This window comes from Adiantum capillus-veneris, chromosome 16 (genome assembly GCF_014529385.1).
Source record: "Adiantum capillus-veneris isolate H3 chromosome 16, ASM1452938v2, whole genome shotgun sequence".
NCBI classification, from domain to species: Eukaryota; Viridiplantae; Streptophyta; class Polypodiopsida; order Polypodiales; family Pteridaceae; genus Adiantum; species Adiantum capillus-veneris.
This window is the reverse complement of record NC_140946.1, coordinates 31,134,145-31,152,017: the sequence shown is the minus strand read 5'-3', so window position 1 is coordinate 31,152,017 and position 17,873 is coordinate 31,134,145. Positions and strand designations below refer to the sequence as shown.

Genomic DNA, 17,873 nt, shown 5'->3' with positions numbered 1-17,873 from the left:
GCTTTCACCCGAAATTCTTTACTTTATTTTAGATTTTCACACACACACAGAACTTTGCAAAGGTAACCTGCGACGGAAATTAACACTTAAAGCGCACACACAGCTTGGAAGCTAGAATGCTCCGAGCACACGCGGACAACCTGTAGGCCCCAAAATTGGCGCCCCTTTCGGTATTTCCTTATACTTTAAGAGGGTAAATTACAAGAAGAGTCCTGGGAATTCTTTACTTGTATCCAGCTAGATACCACCTGTTCTTGCGAAATTTCGGTAACATAACAGCCCCAAAACTTGCCCAAAACTCACTTCCACTGATATAAACCCTTTGAATTGTGCCCAAAAACAATAAATTCGGCACGCTGTATTTACTGGATTTTGCCCTATTTTCAGCCCTAACCAGTCCCTGAACTGTTCTCTAACAGTGAGGCACTCTTCCCAATGGTTTTGGCATCCGTATGGCTGAAAAACAGTCCAAATTCAGCGCATAACCAACACTGAAAACACACCTGTACGGTGAGGTTATCACCCTCACCGGTGCCTGCTTTTGCAGCAGCAGTTAGCTACTCCTGTTCCCGCTCAGAGAGGCTCTTGCCTCAACAAAAACGTACATGACCACACAGCTGTACATGAGTCAAATGAAGAGCCCTCTTGTGGGGCATCACATTACTACACGTAGGGGAGAAAGAGAGCAGTGTAAGTGTGCATGACATGACTTCTTGCACTACATTGTACATGAGAGGGAAAGCTTGCAAATGAGGCCTTCCCAGCTAGAAATCGAGCGCCCCCTTCTTCTGCATGAGGAAAGTGCACCAGAAAGTGCCACTTGGCACAATTACAGGCAATTTCCCGTTTTGGGCTTCCCGCTTAAAAATCTCTCGACTGGTTGCCCAGTTGACTTTGCAGCAGAGTTCTAAAATGTTCCCCTTGTCATTCCGGAGGTAATGACACGAACAGATTTTATGATCCAAAATAGCAATTCCCTAAATTTTAGGGGATGCTTCCGTTGGACTCCCACTGGTCATTTGATCATCTATCCCCACTGGGATCGCATCCAAAAATGCAATGTAGCCCAATAGTCGGGTACTTCCCTTTGGTAAACCCACCTTGGCATTGTGCCTTTATTAAGTTCACTTCCTAGTATCCACCAACTTGCTAAGTGCGAGGGGGGGACCTACATAATCTTGAACTGAGCTTAGACATTCTCTTACTATATGAGTTCCAGTGCCGACCAACTTCCCGTTTGCGGGTGAAACTGTTGGGTTAAAGGCCTAAATAACCCCTTTTTGTACATTTTTATACGTTGTCCAGGTTCAATATGAACCTGGACACATTTTTTAAAGGTCACTTATAATAAAAGTGGGAAAACCCAAAACTCACCTATTGAGTTTTTCCCAAAAACGTGAGCTCCCTCTCTCTCCCTCTTCTTCTGCTAGCGCTTCCTCTCCTGCTGCTCTTTGCCTCCCCTCTCTACACACACTGCACTTCCTCGCGTGCTCTTTCACTTGCACACACCGCCGCGCGCTCATTAATTGGTATCAGAGCACTATTAGGGTTTTCCCCAAACCTGCAAATGCTGAATTTCAGCCAAGAAGGTCAACTTTATCGCGAGATTTTGCAATTTCGTCGCCAAAGGACTCGTCCCCGGACACTAGAGAGCTCCCGGCAACCCAAATTGACCTAAAACATGTTGAAATTAAGTCAAAAACAGGAAATTACAAGTTATGACAGCGAAAATACAGGTTTTGCAAATGATGTATTAAGGTGTGGGAATACTTTTGCTAAGTCCTTGCTACCCGAAAACCCTAAAATTGCCGAAAAACAAGCCCTAAAACAAGTGTTTTAAGCAAATTTCAGATTTACGCAGGTTTTTGCAAGTGTTTTTATGGTGCGATTACATTCGGAAAAGTGCAGCTTTCTGCAATCTACGCACATTTGACAAATTTTGTCGATGTATGACCATTTGTGGCTCAATTTCATGCAATTTTGATGCTACAAATTGGGGCTTTTGCGCTTACATGCTTCTAAAGGCTGTGTATTAGCCTTATGTATGTCTTTTGAAGCTAAAAACAACTAAATTCGTTGTTTTCGAGCACAAATTCGCTCGCTGAAATTTCCTGCGCATAAATTTTAGAAATTGAATTTTGTGCCCAAAACGTCCTATTTTGCCCCTAATTGCTCCTGTGACCATTTGGAGCTGTAGTGCACATCTCTGTGGGGCTATACTCCGATTTTTGCGCATTTTGCCCAAAAATTCAGCGTATTATCCCTCTTATTTCGTGCAACTATGGCCTTATCTTCTTCGGATGTGAAGAACCTCTTCGAGATTAGGAGGTTTGATGGTACAGGTTTTGATCTTTGGAAAGATGGGATTCGGGGAATCCTATTTCTTAAGGATTGCGAAGGGGCACTTGAACAGGTGAAACCACAAAATATGACAGACGAAGCATGGGTTAGCATGAACAGAAAGGCCGTTACATACATTAAAATGGCCATGACAGATGAGACCGTCATTGATGTGAAAGGTCTCACAACTGCTTTTGATGTGTGGGAGAAGTTATAGGGAATGTAAGAAAATACAACGCCTGTCAACGAGGTGCACTTGATGCGAAAACTTGTTGGCATGCAACTAGATGAGTCCAAGAGCGCGGCAGAGCACTTGTCATTGTTCGCAGGTACTTTGTCGCAGTTACAGGATTCTGGCTTGCCCCCTTTTGATGATAAGCTGAAAGCTATCTTCTTGCTTATGACCTTACCTGAGTCATGGGAAACTTTGGTGGTTTCGTTGTCCAATAACCCCAATTTGACCTTTGATGGTGTTAGGGGTTCTATCTTGAATGAAGAAATCACGAGGAAAGCAAGTGGAGAGGGAGGGGAGGCAGCTCTGCCAACATGGTTAGAGGCAGGACAGAAAAGAAGAATGCTTATGCACAAAGGAGTAAGAGTAAGAGTAAAGAAAGGGGAAATGAAAGCAAAGGCAAGGGTGATGTGACTTGCTATCAATGTGGCACGAAAGGTCACAAAAAACCCGATTGCAGGTACTATAAAGCTGAGTTAGAAAGGAAAAGGAATGGCGGAGACAAAAAGAAAGAGAAGAAGGAAGTCAAGGCAAACGCACAGGATAGCTCAAAGGACAAAGAGAAGGCCAATGTGGCTTCTAGTGTCGTGATTGAGGAGCTGTCAGACATAGAGGACATCTTGTGTGCCACTTTGTCAGATGATGATGCTTATGACTATGATGCCTCTCTTAATGTTCATTCACAGGACATGCAGATCACCAAGAGTGATCTTATCGATGCTTTGTTGACTGTCAATGATGCATTGTCCCAGACTTGGATTGTTGATACCCGTGCTTCATTTCATGTGACTCCTATCAAGGAGTGTTTCTCTACTTTTGATGCAGGCAAGCATGGCCATGTATACCTTGGAAACAATCATGCATGCTCCATTGAGGGTATTGGCACTGTGCATCTCTCCATAGATGGCACAAATGAGCTTGTCTTGCATGATGTTCGATATGTGCCGGAATCAAGAAGAGTCTGCTTTCTGTTGGTCAGATGGATATGCATGGTTACAGCATCTTGTTTGAGAGAGGATCATGGAAAATGACCAAAGGCTCAAGGTTGATTGTAAAGGGCACAAAGAAAGGGACACTTTACTGCATGCATGGAAAGGCCGTGTTGGGCAAATTTATTGCATTGGTTGAAATTAACTCACATGGAGTTGTGGCACAAGAAGCTTGGCCATATGAGCCAAAAGTGCCTTTCTAAGCTTTGTACTTTGAACAAGCTTGATGCTAAAGGCACAAAGCTTGATTTTTGTAATGAATGTCAATATGGCAAGCAAGTAAAGCGTTCTTATTACTCTGGTGTCTCTCGTAAATCTTGTGTGCTTGATCTTGTACATTCTGATGTATGTAGCATGCCTACTAAGTCTATGGGTGGTGCATGTTATTTTTGGGTTTATTTGCTAAGTCTAAGGATGAAGCCTTTGCTGCGTTTAAGAGATTTCATGCATTTGTGACCACCCAAACAGGTAGAAAGCTAAAATGCTTGCGTACAGACAATGGGGGGGAGTACACAAGTGCTGAATTTAACAAGGTTTGTGAAAATTTGGGCATTAAGAGGGAGCTTACTGTGCCATACAGCCCCTCTTCTAATGGTGTGGCTGAAAGATTCAATAGGACACTTTGTGAGAGGGTGAGATGCATGCTGTCCACAGCTAATCTCTCTCATGGATTTTGGGGAGAAGCTTTGAAAACTGCAGTGCATATATGCAATCGATCCCTTCACATGTCTTTGAAAGGTGACATCCCTGAAGAGGTTTGGTCTGGCAAACCTGCTTCATATGATCACTTACGCATTTTTGGTTGCGAAGCTTTTGTGCATGTTAGACCCGAGTTGAGGAGTAAACTAGATGCGAAGTCCATTAAAGGCCTCTTCATGGGATATGGTGAAGAAGGCGAAATGGGCTACCAGATTTGGTTACCTCAGCTCAAAAGGGTTGTACGCAGCCGAGATGTTGTTTTTAATGAGGCAAGGCTGCTTCAAAACAATTGTGTCTCAAAGCATGACCATAAAAGGGTGAAATTTCAATATGACCAGCCACCTATTAGACCTATTTTTGACCCTCAGGATGCACCACAAATGGCTGAAAATGTAGATGATCTAGTGGTGTTTGAGCCAGATGATGTTGGACAGCAAATTGAGGCTCCTGAAGGGCATTTGCAGCCAAGAAACAATGCTGAAAATGGTGCTGAAAATGATGTACAACAGCCCATTGTTAATGATTTTGTAGTGCCACCTGATGTAAACCCATTGCCGGATAATGTGGATCATTGGGTGAGGCGCTCTACTTGTCAAAGACGGCATGTGAGTCAATGTGACCCCTCTTTGCATTACATTATGTTGGCAAATGAGGGAGAGCCTCTTACGTATAAAGAGGCAAAGACATGTGAGCACAGCGACAAGTGGGAGCTTGCTATGCAGGAAGAGATTAAAGCTTTGCATGCTAATCATACTTGGGATTTGGTTGAATTGCCCAAAGGAAGGCAGGCTATTCCTAACAAATGGGTGTATAAAATCAAGACTGTTGATGCAAAACCCAAGTATAAGGCAAGGCTTGTGGCAAAGGGATATGTTAAAACCAAGGGCATAGACTTTCAGGAAGTGTTCTCTCATGTTGTGAAGATGACCACTTTGCGTGTATTGTTTGCCACTCTTCCCCCCCCCCCCCCCCCCCCCCCCCGCGGAAGAAATGAATATCTACACAGCTCCACTGCCCTCGAGGAGCATGCTGAAGTATCCCACCAGGTGCGAAGAGCATACAACAACTCAGTCCAAATAGCTGTCAAGGTGGCCGATGTCGGGGAAAGTTGCGACCCTAGAATGTGAGCACTACAAGCCTTCCACATAGTCCATAATGTGATGCTGCAAATCATGGTAATGACTGCATCCTGCCTATGGGGATCAAACCGATGTACATTAGGTAGAAGCATCTAAAGCATAAGTAGTCGGTATGCTAAGGATGTGAGCAAGGAAATCAGATATGTCAATGAGCCCTCAAAAAGAGTATGTGATCCCGGAAATCACAAAAGCCATGCAACTGCCCCCCATGTCACAAACCCATCATGAATGCCCACTCTAATAAACAAACAACATAGTGTCCTCCAAATCGATTGTGCATAAGGACAACCCACAATGGCACAAGGACTCCTGTACATCGCTCGCATGTCGGGTCATGGCCAGTGCGTCTAGCTCAAGTGCCTACTTGTAATCCTGCTGATAAAATCATATCCATCAGCTGACTCTTGAGGCTCCAACTGCAAGACCAAAACTGTAGCTGAAAAGCACAAAAAATATGCTGGTCTGACCAGAGCTCTGCCTGACATGGACGGTGAGTAGGATGCTGCACCCTCAATAGGATCCATCTCCCAATGGCAACAGTGTACTCAAAGAAAGATACGGGCTCTCATCAGTCTGCACAAAAGACCACTGCCACTCATCAAGATCCCAAACAAACTCTGCCAAGGCCCAAAGGTTGTCCATCCCAGATCCATAACCTCCAAAGAGCTGCCTCCTCTATGGTGAAAACTGGTTCAACACCCAACACCCGAATAGCATGCTAGTGAGCAACCGGACGCTGATCAAGTGGCACCACACCTTGAAAAGTAACTCTCTGGTGATCACCATCATTACAGCCTGTGCGATACCCATGGCAAACAACCAACCACTGGCCTGGAGTAGGGTGAAAAAAAAAGCCCACCACCCCCCATGAGAGGGCAGAGTAGCCTGTTCTCCAATGGTGTCATGCCAGTCAGCAGGAATAGCAAAATCAATCTCTAGCATATGTGTAACAACCCCAAGGTGAATCCCATATGTAGTGACAATGAACTCTGCATCAACCATAGAGGCCTCAGACTATGTAATGATGTTGCCGCCCAATCAATCAATATGTGTGTCCTTCCCCCAAGCTCAAGCTCTCTCTCTCTCTCTCTCTCTCTCTCTCTCTCTCTCTCTCTCTCTCTCTCTCTCTCTCTCTCTCTCTCTCTCTCTCTCTCTCTCTCTCTCTCTCTCTCTCTCTCTCTCTCTCTTTCTGTGTGTGTGTGTGTGTGTGTGTGTGTGTGAGCGCGCGCGCAAGCCCCCCCCCCCCCCCCCTCGCCCCCTCGCGCTCCCTCTGCAGCCCCTCGCCCCTCCTCGCGCTCTCCCTGCAGCCCCGCCCCCCCTCCTCGCGCTCTCCCTCTGCAGAGCCCCCCCCCCCCCTCCCCCGTGCGTAGAGAGAGAAAGTGGAAAAGAGAGCGTAGAGAGAGAAAGAGAACATGTAGAGAGAGAGAGAGAGCTTGCACGCGTAGAGAGAAAAAAAAAATAAAACTTTATAAAAAAACAAAAAATTGATACTATAAAGGCACTCGATGAGCGCGTGTCGGCACAAGAAAGAACGATACATACACTTGAGGATCGTGTGAAAGCCCAAGATGAGGAAATCACACTACTCAAGAAAGAGCTTGCAAAGGTGCAATCGCAAAATGTCCTTCAACCCTCAGTAGTTGAAGAGCTTAACACGATTAAAGAACAAGTGCGGGCCATCAAAGAAGGTGAGGAGCAACAAAAAGAAATGACGACCTCGTGGGTAGATGTCATCACAAAGACCCAACAAACAGCTGAAGAGGCCGAGAAATGGATCGAGATTGTCAAGAAAGGAAAGGGCAAGGAAATAACCCCCACACCAACCATCATTAACTTGACACTAGAAGAAGAGCAAAGGAGACGTGTGAGGGCCTTACACCTAAGGATATGTGGCCTCAGAGACCAAGATAATGTGGATGAAGAGGTGAAAGAACTCATGACTCTGGTGGGGGTTAATGAGCACACGCATACGAGGGCTTGGAGAGTGGACAATAAGAAAAGTGGGAGCCTGGAAGGAAAGGGCACTCATCCTCTGTTTCCCCTCCATGGAAGCGAGGACTTCTTGAAGAAGAGACCGACTCTAAAGAAGACAAGCATCTTTCTTGGAGATGACCTCACCCTCTCGCAGATTGCTCATATGCAAGAGGTAATGCCGGAAATTAGAGCGGCAAGGAAAAAAGGGAAGATTGCCTTTTACTGAGATGGAAGGGCGGTGATATTGGAGCGACGCTCCGCATGACGCTGCGAGACCTATGGGACCACACTAAAGTTGGCAGCCTGGAACTGTAATGGGTCACTCCGTCTTGATGTAGGTGCCTTTGAGGATAGTTTCACTGAGAGACACATCATTTTCTATTCCGAGACACATCAAGCCCCTTAGCAATCCATGCCACACATGAGCGGATATAGATGGGAGACAGCTTGCAGACAGGAGACCAGATCGGAGCATCGAGGACGAGGCTCAGGGGGAGTGGCAGTTTTATTCAAGGAGGAGTTGCAGCCATTGATATATAGCGCGCAGGGATGAGCAGGCTAGGTACATGTGGGTGAGGCTAAGGGCAGAGACAAGCAGATACCTCTACATTGCTATTTGTTACTTTACTCCTAATACATCAGTATATGCATCACCTAGAGGACAGTCCCCCTTTACTATTTTGGATAATGACATATGGGAGTTTTCCAGGGATGATGACATTATCATGCTAGGGGACTTCAATGCTAGGACTACCCATCACCAGACAGTATTCTATGATACTTCCGAGAAGATGCTTAGGGAACTGGACGTTACAGAGATGGGCCTATCCAAACTATCACAGGATGAGTACTACACTGAGTATGGTAGATACTTGATAGATATGGGAACTGCACATAGATTGGCCATTTTGAATGGCCTACAAAGATTTTCTACAGCTGGAGGTTTTACATGCTTTCCACATCGACATGGTGCTAGTACAGTGGATTATGCCAGCCAGGTCTCATTCCATTTTTTCAGGATTTCATGGTGGGCACTAGGCCAGTTAGAGTAGCAGTTGATCATGCTATCTTGTCTCACTCTTACATTTCAGTTCAGCACAGCTCCATTAGGAGAGGTCCCCCACACACACTCGATATACCTTCGTGAGGGAGACGGATTCTGTGTATATGGATGAGATATACAGGCAGCTATGCACTCAGGAGCCGGGACGGCCACTAGATGAACTCACTCAGATATTGACAGAGACGCTCCATGATGCAGCATCAAAGGCATACCCCCACAGCCAGCCTACACGGAGACGATCTAGGAGCATGCCCCAGAACAATTGGTATGATGAGGAGTGTAGAGAGACGAGGATCAAATTACAGACGAAAGTGCTCATGGGTATTACCACACGCAAATTGTCACGGATTATCTTTCGCCGCCTAGTGCGACGAAAGAAAAGGGCTTATCTATCTCAGCTAGAGCGGGATCTGTATCAGCTATTTATGAGTCAAGACTCAGGCGAAGCATGGAGGCTATTCCATGAGAATTCACCACCACCAGCTGTCACCTCCACAAAGACATGGGGGGAATATGTCACATCTCTCTACACAACTTCAGGCAGCCACCTATGCCAGACCCACTAGAGACATGCCCTAAGACATGTACTTTCTTTACTGCCCAGAGGGTAAGGAAAGCCATTGACACGATGAAGACAAGGAGAGCACATGATCATGATGGTCTGGTAGCAGAGCACTTCATCCATGCCAAAGACATGCTTGCAGAGTTTCTTGCTATGATGTTTAATCGAGCCATTTATGAAGGCTTTCCTAAGACTTGGAGTATGTCTACGATTGTGCCTATTTTCAAGTAAGGAGATCCCATGATTCCCGGGAATTATCGCACCATCATGGTTGGTCACACATTGGATAAGTTGTATGCATCCATTCTTGAGCAGGAGCTGAGTAGATGGGCGGAGCGAGAGGGCATACGAGCACCAGGGCAGGTAGGATTGAGGAGAGGTTTCTCCACTCTTGACCAGATTTTGACACTCAGAGCTATTATTGAGGAAGGCAGACACCATGGCAAGAGGATCTATTGTAGCTTTGTGGATTTCCGCAAAGCTTTTGACACAGTGTTGAGAACCAGACTTATACGCAAACTACAAGACATGGGTGTGCCTATAGAGCTGATATGGGGTATTTTGGCTTTATACAGGACAGTAATGGGACAGGTACACACTACTGAGGGAATGTCTGACATGGTCCACTCCACTATTGCAATGAAGCAGGGATGTCCCCCTATCTTCTCTTTTTGGGATGTATGTGGATGAGTTTTCAGACTATGCAGAGCGTCAGGGAGACAGAGGGGCTCAGCTAGCAGGGACATGGATTCCGTTGTTACTATATGCTGATGATATTGTGTTGATTTCTGACTCTCCAGAGGGGATGCAGCATCATTTAGATGCTTTGCACACATTTGCTCGTGACAATGGATTGTCTATCAACCTTGGGAAAACCAAGGTTATGGTGTTCAACACCACATCACAGTGGGTCAAGAGGTCAACACCCACATTTACATATGGCCAGGAGACTGTGAGATGCATATACCTATCTTGGGGTAGTCTTCAGTGGACCCGTTTTTCACTAAGGAGAGCATCAGAGACTAGACTGACGAGAGCCTATGCAGCCTTGGGAGGACTGAAGAGGATGTGTCCGCAGGTTCAGTTTCAGGAACCGCGAACAAAGCACTGGCTTTTTGACACTAGTGACTTCAGCTATGCTCTACGGAGTTCGGGTATGGGGACCCTCAGTAGACCATCATGGGAGATCTGGCAGCACAGATGGATGGAGATATATGGAGAGGCCTTTGGTCTCTATGATCGCTCGAATGATTTGGGCTAAGGCCTCAGTGCCGCATGAAATTATCCGAGCCGAGCAAGGCCCCCCCCCCCCCCCCCCCCCCCCCCCCGGCCCTGTTGGGGTATAAAGCCCAATGTGGTCGCCCAAGTAAGTGGCCGGGCCGCCAGGTATGTACACATATTCTTTTGTAAAAACCTAATAAGAACTCACTACGCTCTACACATTACAGTAGAGCGAGTTCACCATATCATCGTGCTCTTCTTCTCGCACTCTCTCTCGCGTCGCACTTCCGCTCGTGCTCCTTCAATTGGTATCAGAGCTCAGATCGAGGCTCGGGGCAGCACTGCAGGAGGCTAGAGTCACCAGCTCAGATTGGAGTGAAATTCGACAGGCAAAGACACGGCCCCAAATCTTGTGGGCAAGCCCGTAGGGCTTGGTGTGCTCAGAATTTCATTCTGAGGTCATCTCGGTCACCGTTCGGCTTCGACAAAGTTCTGCGCAGGCCATTTTCGATTGCGTGGTCTCAGCGGGTGCAGATCCGACTCTGCAAATTCGGGGTTTTCGGCCTACGATTGCAGGTGCTGAGGATATCGACACTCCCAGAGTGTTGATTTGTGGCTGTCTACACATCGAAGGACGGCTCACAGTTCTTGGAGGCGTGTCACATACGACACGGGCGCATCTACACACGGACTGTAGGTGACATCCACTAGTTCATCAGGTAGCTTGTGTTTGCTGCTTGATATTCCAGATTTCATCCTTACATTGCAGGTACTTCCACATGGGATGTATTGTCAGAGATGATGTATGTCTGTTGAGGGTTTGCTGGCTGTGAGTCACGCAGCAAACAACCGCTGCAGCGGTTACAGCATACAGTGGGAAATTTGTGGATGTATGACTTTGTGGGAAGTCTATGTACTGTCAGATTTACTGCAGCCTTTGTTGAGGGTCGAGGGAGGTTTTATTGAGCTGGGGGATTCTCGAATGTTGAGATCCTTTCGGTGATACAGGTCTTGGAGCGATCCCTCGAGCACCCTTAGATAGGCAGCTAGGATGTATTGACAGTGAGTTAGACAGTTGGGATTGCATCTTTGCTTTACTGCCGTTGAGGCATTGTCGCAGTCTATGCTTATAGGACAGTGAGAGACAGTACAGGTGCAGGACAGGTTTACCCGCAGATTACAGTGTCAGAGAGACAGTGTTTTTTGAGCTATTTTTGGTCTGTTTTTAATACACCAGAGCCATTTTACAAAGGAGACTGCCAAAATTTCTGCAGAATCTGAAGCTTTCTTGGTTCATTTGACAGGTTGATATTGGTTCAGAGGTCAGTTTACAGGGAAAACTCTGCCGAATTTTTCCCAGAAAAGTAAACTACTCTGAAGCGTAGCTATGGCTAGATTACAGGACACTGCTCTTTACAATATCAAGAAGCTGGATGGAACCAATTTCCCATTGTGGAAGAAGCAGATTTGGCACGTGTTGGTACAAAAGAAGCAGATAAAACCTATACAGCTCAAGGGGATAAAACCAGAAGATATGGACGAAGATGAATGGAGCGAAATGGATGAATTGGCACTTTCTACCATTATGCTGACTTTGGCAGAAAGCGTTTACTTCAATGTAGCAGACGAGATGTCGGCTTATCAAGCATGGTTAAAGCTGAGTGATCTTTATGAGAAGCAGAGTGCAGCTTCACAGGTATACTGGCTTAAGAAGCTTGTTGACTTGAAGATGAAAGAAGGGACACCTATGTCAATTCATCTGAATGAATTCAACACAATCTATAGTCAGTTGTCAGCTCAAGGTGTCAAGTTTGATGAACCTGTTAGAGCTATGTTCCTGTTGATCACATTGCCGGAAAGTTGGGACACTTTTCGCACAGCTTTGAGTAATTCTGCACCTCCAGATGGTTTGAACATAGCAGGTGTAGAAGGAAGTCTGCTTACTGAAGAAACCAATAGAAAGACAATGGACAAAGGCAAAGGAACAGCCTTAGTTGTCAGGGGAAGGACCAAAGAAAAGTACAAAGGTGGAAAGAGGAATCAGTCTCGTAGCAAGTCCCGCAGTGCTAAAGGCAAGAGTGACATAGAATGCTACCATTGTGGCAAGAAGGGTCACATGAAAAGAGACTGCAGAGAATGGAAAGCAGAAAAAGGCAAAGAGAAAGCTGAAGACCATGGTGAGAAGAACAAGTCCTCAGTGAAGATTCAAGAAATAAATGTGACAAACACTGTTGCAGAGGATGACAGTCTAGTGTCAGGAGACATCTACTTCTTGAAGAATACAATGGACTCAGCTCTTCTTACAGCATCTGATGGAAATGCACTGAGTGACTGGATTATAGACTCAGGGGCATCACTTCATGTGTCTCCAAACAAGGAGTGGTTTACCTCTTATGTGACCACTAAAGATCATGTTCAGCTAGGCAATGGGCAGACATGTGAGATCTTAGGTGTTGGAGATGTTCAATTGAAGTTTCAGAATGGCTCTTCTTTCACGCTGAAGAATGTGAGACATGTTCTCGCAATTACAAAGAGCTTGATCAGCACAGGTTTACTTGATGATGCTGGCTACGTCACCACTTTTGGACAAAACATGTGGAAGATATCCAAGGGTTCTATGACAGTAGCACATGGAGTAAAGTCTGGAGGACTTTACATGATTTATGTATCAAATGTCTCTAAAAATGTAATCAATGTAACCGAGCAGCCGAACGTTTCTTTGTGGCATAGCCGGTTAGGACATATGTCCAAGAAGGGAATGGAAATCTTGTCTCGTTCTGGTTATTTGCCCGGATTTTCATTTAATGATTTTGAATTCTGTGAACATTGTCTGTATGGTAAGCAAACACAGCAGCCACATAAGCATAGAAGCAGTAGAAGAGATACACAGTTGGCACTTGTTCATAGTGATTTGTGTGGACCTATGCCTAACCTATCTCTAGGGGGAGCTTCTTACTTTATGACATTTATAGATGATTACTCGAGGAAAGTATGGGTTTACTTTCTCAAGCACAAGGATGAAGCGTTTAGTGTTTTCAAAACGTTTGTGACACTTGTGGAGAATCAGAGTCGCAAAAAGCTTAAATGCTTACTCACTGACAATGGTGGAGAGTATGTTTCAAAGGCCTTTCAGGACTTTTGTGAGTCAAAAGGTATAAAACGTGAACTTACTGCTCCTTACAATCCTCCTCAAAATGGTGTTGTTGAGAGGATGAATAGGACCATACAAGAGAAGGTCAGAAGTATGTTGTCTAATGCACAGCTGCGAAATGGGTTTTGGGCTGAAGCTGTATCAACAGTTGTTCATCTTGTAAATAGATCTCCTAGCAAGGTTTTGCAGAAGGATTCAGTGCCAGAGATGGTATGGTCAGGCAAGGTGCCCTCATACAAGCATCTCAGAGTCTTTGGCTGTGAGGCATATACTCACATTCCAAAGGAATTTAGGAACAAACTTGAGCCAAAGAGTAGAAAGTGCATCTTTCTAGGCTATGGTAATTCTGGTGAGATGGGGTACAGACTTTGGGATCCCGAATCCAAAAAGGTTGTCCGCAACAATGATGTTCACTATAATGAATCCAAATATCATTCTAAACCAGAGAGGGTTGAGGAGATTAGAAGACTTGTCTTCCAAGAAGATGGACCTGCACGTGCAAGACAAAATGTCAGGGCTCAAGAGGAGCAAGGACAAGATAGAGTGGAACCACAGGTTGTGGCTGAGCCTGAGCCACCTATTGTGCGTAGATTTGGACGTGTCACGCGACCTCCTGATAGGTTTGTTCCATCTATGAATTATGTCATGTTGACTGATTGCAATGAGCCTTCATGTTACAAGGAAGCAGTGCAAATGAAGGACTCTGGGAATTGGCAATTGGCCATGCAGTCAGAGATGACAACTCTGCATAAAAACTAGACATGGAAGCTAGTTAAATTACCACGGGGCAAAAAGGCTCTACCCTATAAATGGGTTTACAGGTATAAGATCACCGCTCATGATAGTCAGCCAAAGTACAAAGCAAGGCTTGTTGCCAAGGGCTTTAAGCAAGAACAAGGCATTGACTTTGATGAAGTCTTCTCTCCGGTGGTCAAGATGACTACATTGAGATGCTTTCTTGCATTGGTTGCCATATTAGATTTGGTGTTGCACCAAATGGATGTCAAGACAGCGTTCTTGCATGGTGATTTAGATGTGGAAATTTACATGCAGCAGCCAGAAGGGTTTGTTGAGAAAGGCAAGGAAGATTGGGTATGCCAGTTGTTAAAGAGTCTTTATGGCTTAAAACAATCACCGAGGGCATGGTACCATAAATTCCACAAGTTTATGCTTTCTCAAGGCTACAAGCGTAGTGAGTTCGATCACTGTCTATATACAAAGAAGGCTAAGGATGGCAGTTGGCTGATCCTTATTTTGTATGTGGATGACATGTTGATTGCTGGCAAGCACTTGGAAGAAATTTCAGCTTTGAAGTCAAAGATGGCAAAATCGTTTGACATGAAAGACATGGGTGAGGCAAGTCATATACTTGGTATGCGCATTGAGAGAGACAGATCAAAGAAGTTGATTTGGTTATCTCAAACAGAGTATATTGACAAGGTTTTGCAACGTTTCAATATGGAGAAGGGAAAGGCATTGAGTGTTCCATTGCCACCATATGTGAAACTTAGCAAACAAGATTGTCCTGTGTCTGAGGAAGAACAGGCTGAAATGGATAAGATTCCATATGCGTCTGCAGTGGGTAGTTTGATGTATGCAATGATTGCTACTCGCCCAGACATTACATTTGCAGTGGGAGTAGTAAGTCGATACATGTCAAACCCAGGCAAGAAACATTGGGAGGCAGTGAAAGGAATATTGAGAAACCTGAAAGCTACAAAGAGTATGCGTATATGCTATGGGAGTCAGGAGCTAAGTGTAAAGGGTTTTACAGACTCAGATTATGCAGGTGACTTAGACAACCGAAGGTCTACGTCAGGGTATGTCTTTACATTGGCTGGTGGAGCAGTATCATGGCGTTCTAGATTACAAGATTGTGTTACTCAGTCTACTACAGAGGCTGAATATGTTGCAGCATCAAAGGCATGCAAAGAATCAATTTGGCTTAATCGACTAGTAACAGATTTGGGAATCAAAGAAGAGATGCCTGTGTTATATTGTGATAGTCAAAGTGCTATACAATTGGCTCGCAATCCAGTTTATCACTCAAAGACAAAGCATGTGGATGTGAAGTATCATTTCATCAGGGAAATGCTCGAGGATAAGCAACTTCAGCTTGTCAAAGTTCACACCACAGAAAATCCTGCTGATCTACTTACAAAAGGACTTCCTGGCTTGCCCTAGAGTCATCTCGACAACTAGCGCTACAAGGCGATATAGCATGTTGGTATGGACAAACATGCTATGGACAGAGGATAGCATGGTTTCAATCACCTGGTTTCAGCATGGATAGATTGCCTCCGTTTCAATACTCCCTGGATGCACATGCACCCTCCTTGTCTCTCACACGGACAGAGATCACCAGACTCTACACTAGGATCTGATTCAGCTAGATACGAGGAGCACATGGATACAACCAAAAAAAACAAGATGATCCCAATGGCCAAGGCACGAAGATGGCCTTCTACAGAGAGCATCTTCTCCAACTCACGGAGGACGGTTTTGTGACTAGGCCTGCATACATGGATACGCACTTATCTCATGGGATACGATGCGCTATTGGGCAGATACGCACATCCTCACATCAGCTCCTGATTGAGACTGGTCGATTTCGAGGGGTACCAATAGGGGCCAAGATATGTCACCTATGTCGCTTAGAGCCAGAGACAGAGCTGCACTACACATGTCTATCCCCAGCGTACTATGAGACACGAGGCCGCTTCCACTGTCTGTTCAGAGAGGGTTTGTTTTGGACCATTTTCTAGAGTCATGAGATACGAGGATCAGAGATGTCTCGGATTGTTCCTACTATAGCTGCGCAGACTTAGGGAGAGCTTGCTGAGGACATCAGGGGAGAGACAGTCTCAGAGACAAATCACAGATTTCTTTACGCCAGCGAGGAGAGAGCCAGAGGAGCAGTCATCACAGCAAGTCATCACAGCAAATCTCAGAGCCCACCCACACTAGAAGTACGTTGATTGATCGAGCCATTGAGCTAGGCAGATCCAGACGCCCACGACCTCGAGGGGTCTCCCACCACCAACGAAGGCTACAGCAGAAGATCCAGATCACTCATATGAGAGATTTCATTTGAACCCACCAAACCCCCCCTCCCTCTATCTCGTTTCAGTTCCGGACCAGCTTCAGATTCATTTCCTTCGTGTTTTAGTGTTTTAGCCTTAGTTCTTTGTACTTTTCGTACTCAGACATGGTATCAGATTCACCAATTGTAACTTTTTGGTCTCATAGGTCATTTTGGCCTTTCGAAGACGTTAATATAACATTTCATTTCATTTCATCTCTCTCTCTCTCTCTCTCTCTCTCTCTCTCTCTCTCTCTCTCTCTCTCTCTCTAGCCACAGCCATGACCGCAACAGCCAAAGCAAACCAAATCTGGCAAATTATTCTCAACAGAAACATCATTGGCATGTGAGATAGGAGGCACAACTTCCACAAGCCGTTCCTCAAATTTTCAACTACATTTGAGAAAAGGGAAAACTTGGAAGGTAGCAAAACTATTTCAAATTTGAAAACAGAGGCGATATGGAGCTGTTGTCATCTAGCAATATCAAACGCACCCTCATTACTCGGATAAAACCTTTTCTTAGGTCGGGCTTGACTGTTGTTGCTTCAAGTATCATTTTGCCAGCACGAAATTCCAGTAAAAGTTTCTGCAGACACCAAAACACCTCTCTCTCTCTCTCTCTCTCTCTCTCTCTCTCTCTCTCTCTCTCTCTCTCTCCGCTTGTGTGTGTGTGTGTGTGTGTGTGTGTGTGTGTGTGTGTGTGTGTGGGCGCGCGCGCAGTAAAACATAAATTAACAAACCTCTTCACTGTCCGGTCCCAAAATGAGGGATGTCGAAGAGGGCGAAGCCATGGCCGCCGCTACTGCTGCTGCTTTCTCTGCTGCTCTACGTAGCAACTCTAATAGCTCTCACGCTATGCTACAAAACGCCGCTGAAGTAATGTGCGTTTGACCATAAGTCAAAATTTTAGATGGAAAGAGGGTAGGGGGGATTAGGCTAGAGAGAACACAAATCACTCTTAAACTAGAGTGCTTCGTTAGCCGGATTTGTATTGAATTGAAGTGAGTCCGAGGGTAAGAGAAAACAAGAACCTAGAAGAGAGAGAGAGAGAGAGAGAGAGAGAGAGAGAGAGAGAGAGAGAGATGACATCTTGGACGGGAAGCACGGCACTCTGCAACAGGGCTCCAATCTGCACCAGCAAAGGGCATGAGAACTAACCAGATGGGCAGACAAAACAAACGCGCACATGGCTTCTTTGTGCCCAGTGTGCTTGGTGTCGGTCAGCCCCCGGGGCACAGTGCGTGCAGAAAAAGTGAAGGGCTGAGACTCTGGCACTACTATTGTTGTGCACATCCCCAATCAGTGCATTCCAAGAGGCGACATTCCAGACAAGAAGGTCCTCAAGCACTTTTTGTGCTTTTTGAAGTGCACCACATTTGGCATACATATCGACCAAGACAATGCCAAGCACGACATCTT

General features: G+C 45.5%; 1 protein-coding gene across 1 annotated transcript in view; it reads right to left on the bottom strand.

Moving 5' to 3' along the window:
- Nucleotides 1–17,349, bottom strand: part of RPN13 (regulatory particle non-ATPase 13) — a 33,117-nt gene extending 15,768 nt beyond the window's left edge. The window contains exons 1-2 of the mRNA XM_086484777.1: nt 17,195–17,349; nt 16,948–17,040 (exon numbers count right to left, since the gene is read on the bottom strand). Coding sequence (XP_086340903.1) covers nt 16,948–17,040; nt 17,195–17,245 — 144 coding nt within the window. The 5' untranslated portion in view covers nt 17,246–17,349. The remainder of the gene's footprint in view (nt 1–16,947; nt 17,041–17,194) is intronic.
- Nucleotides 17,350–17,873: the final 524 nt, after the last annotated feature.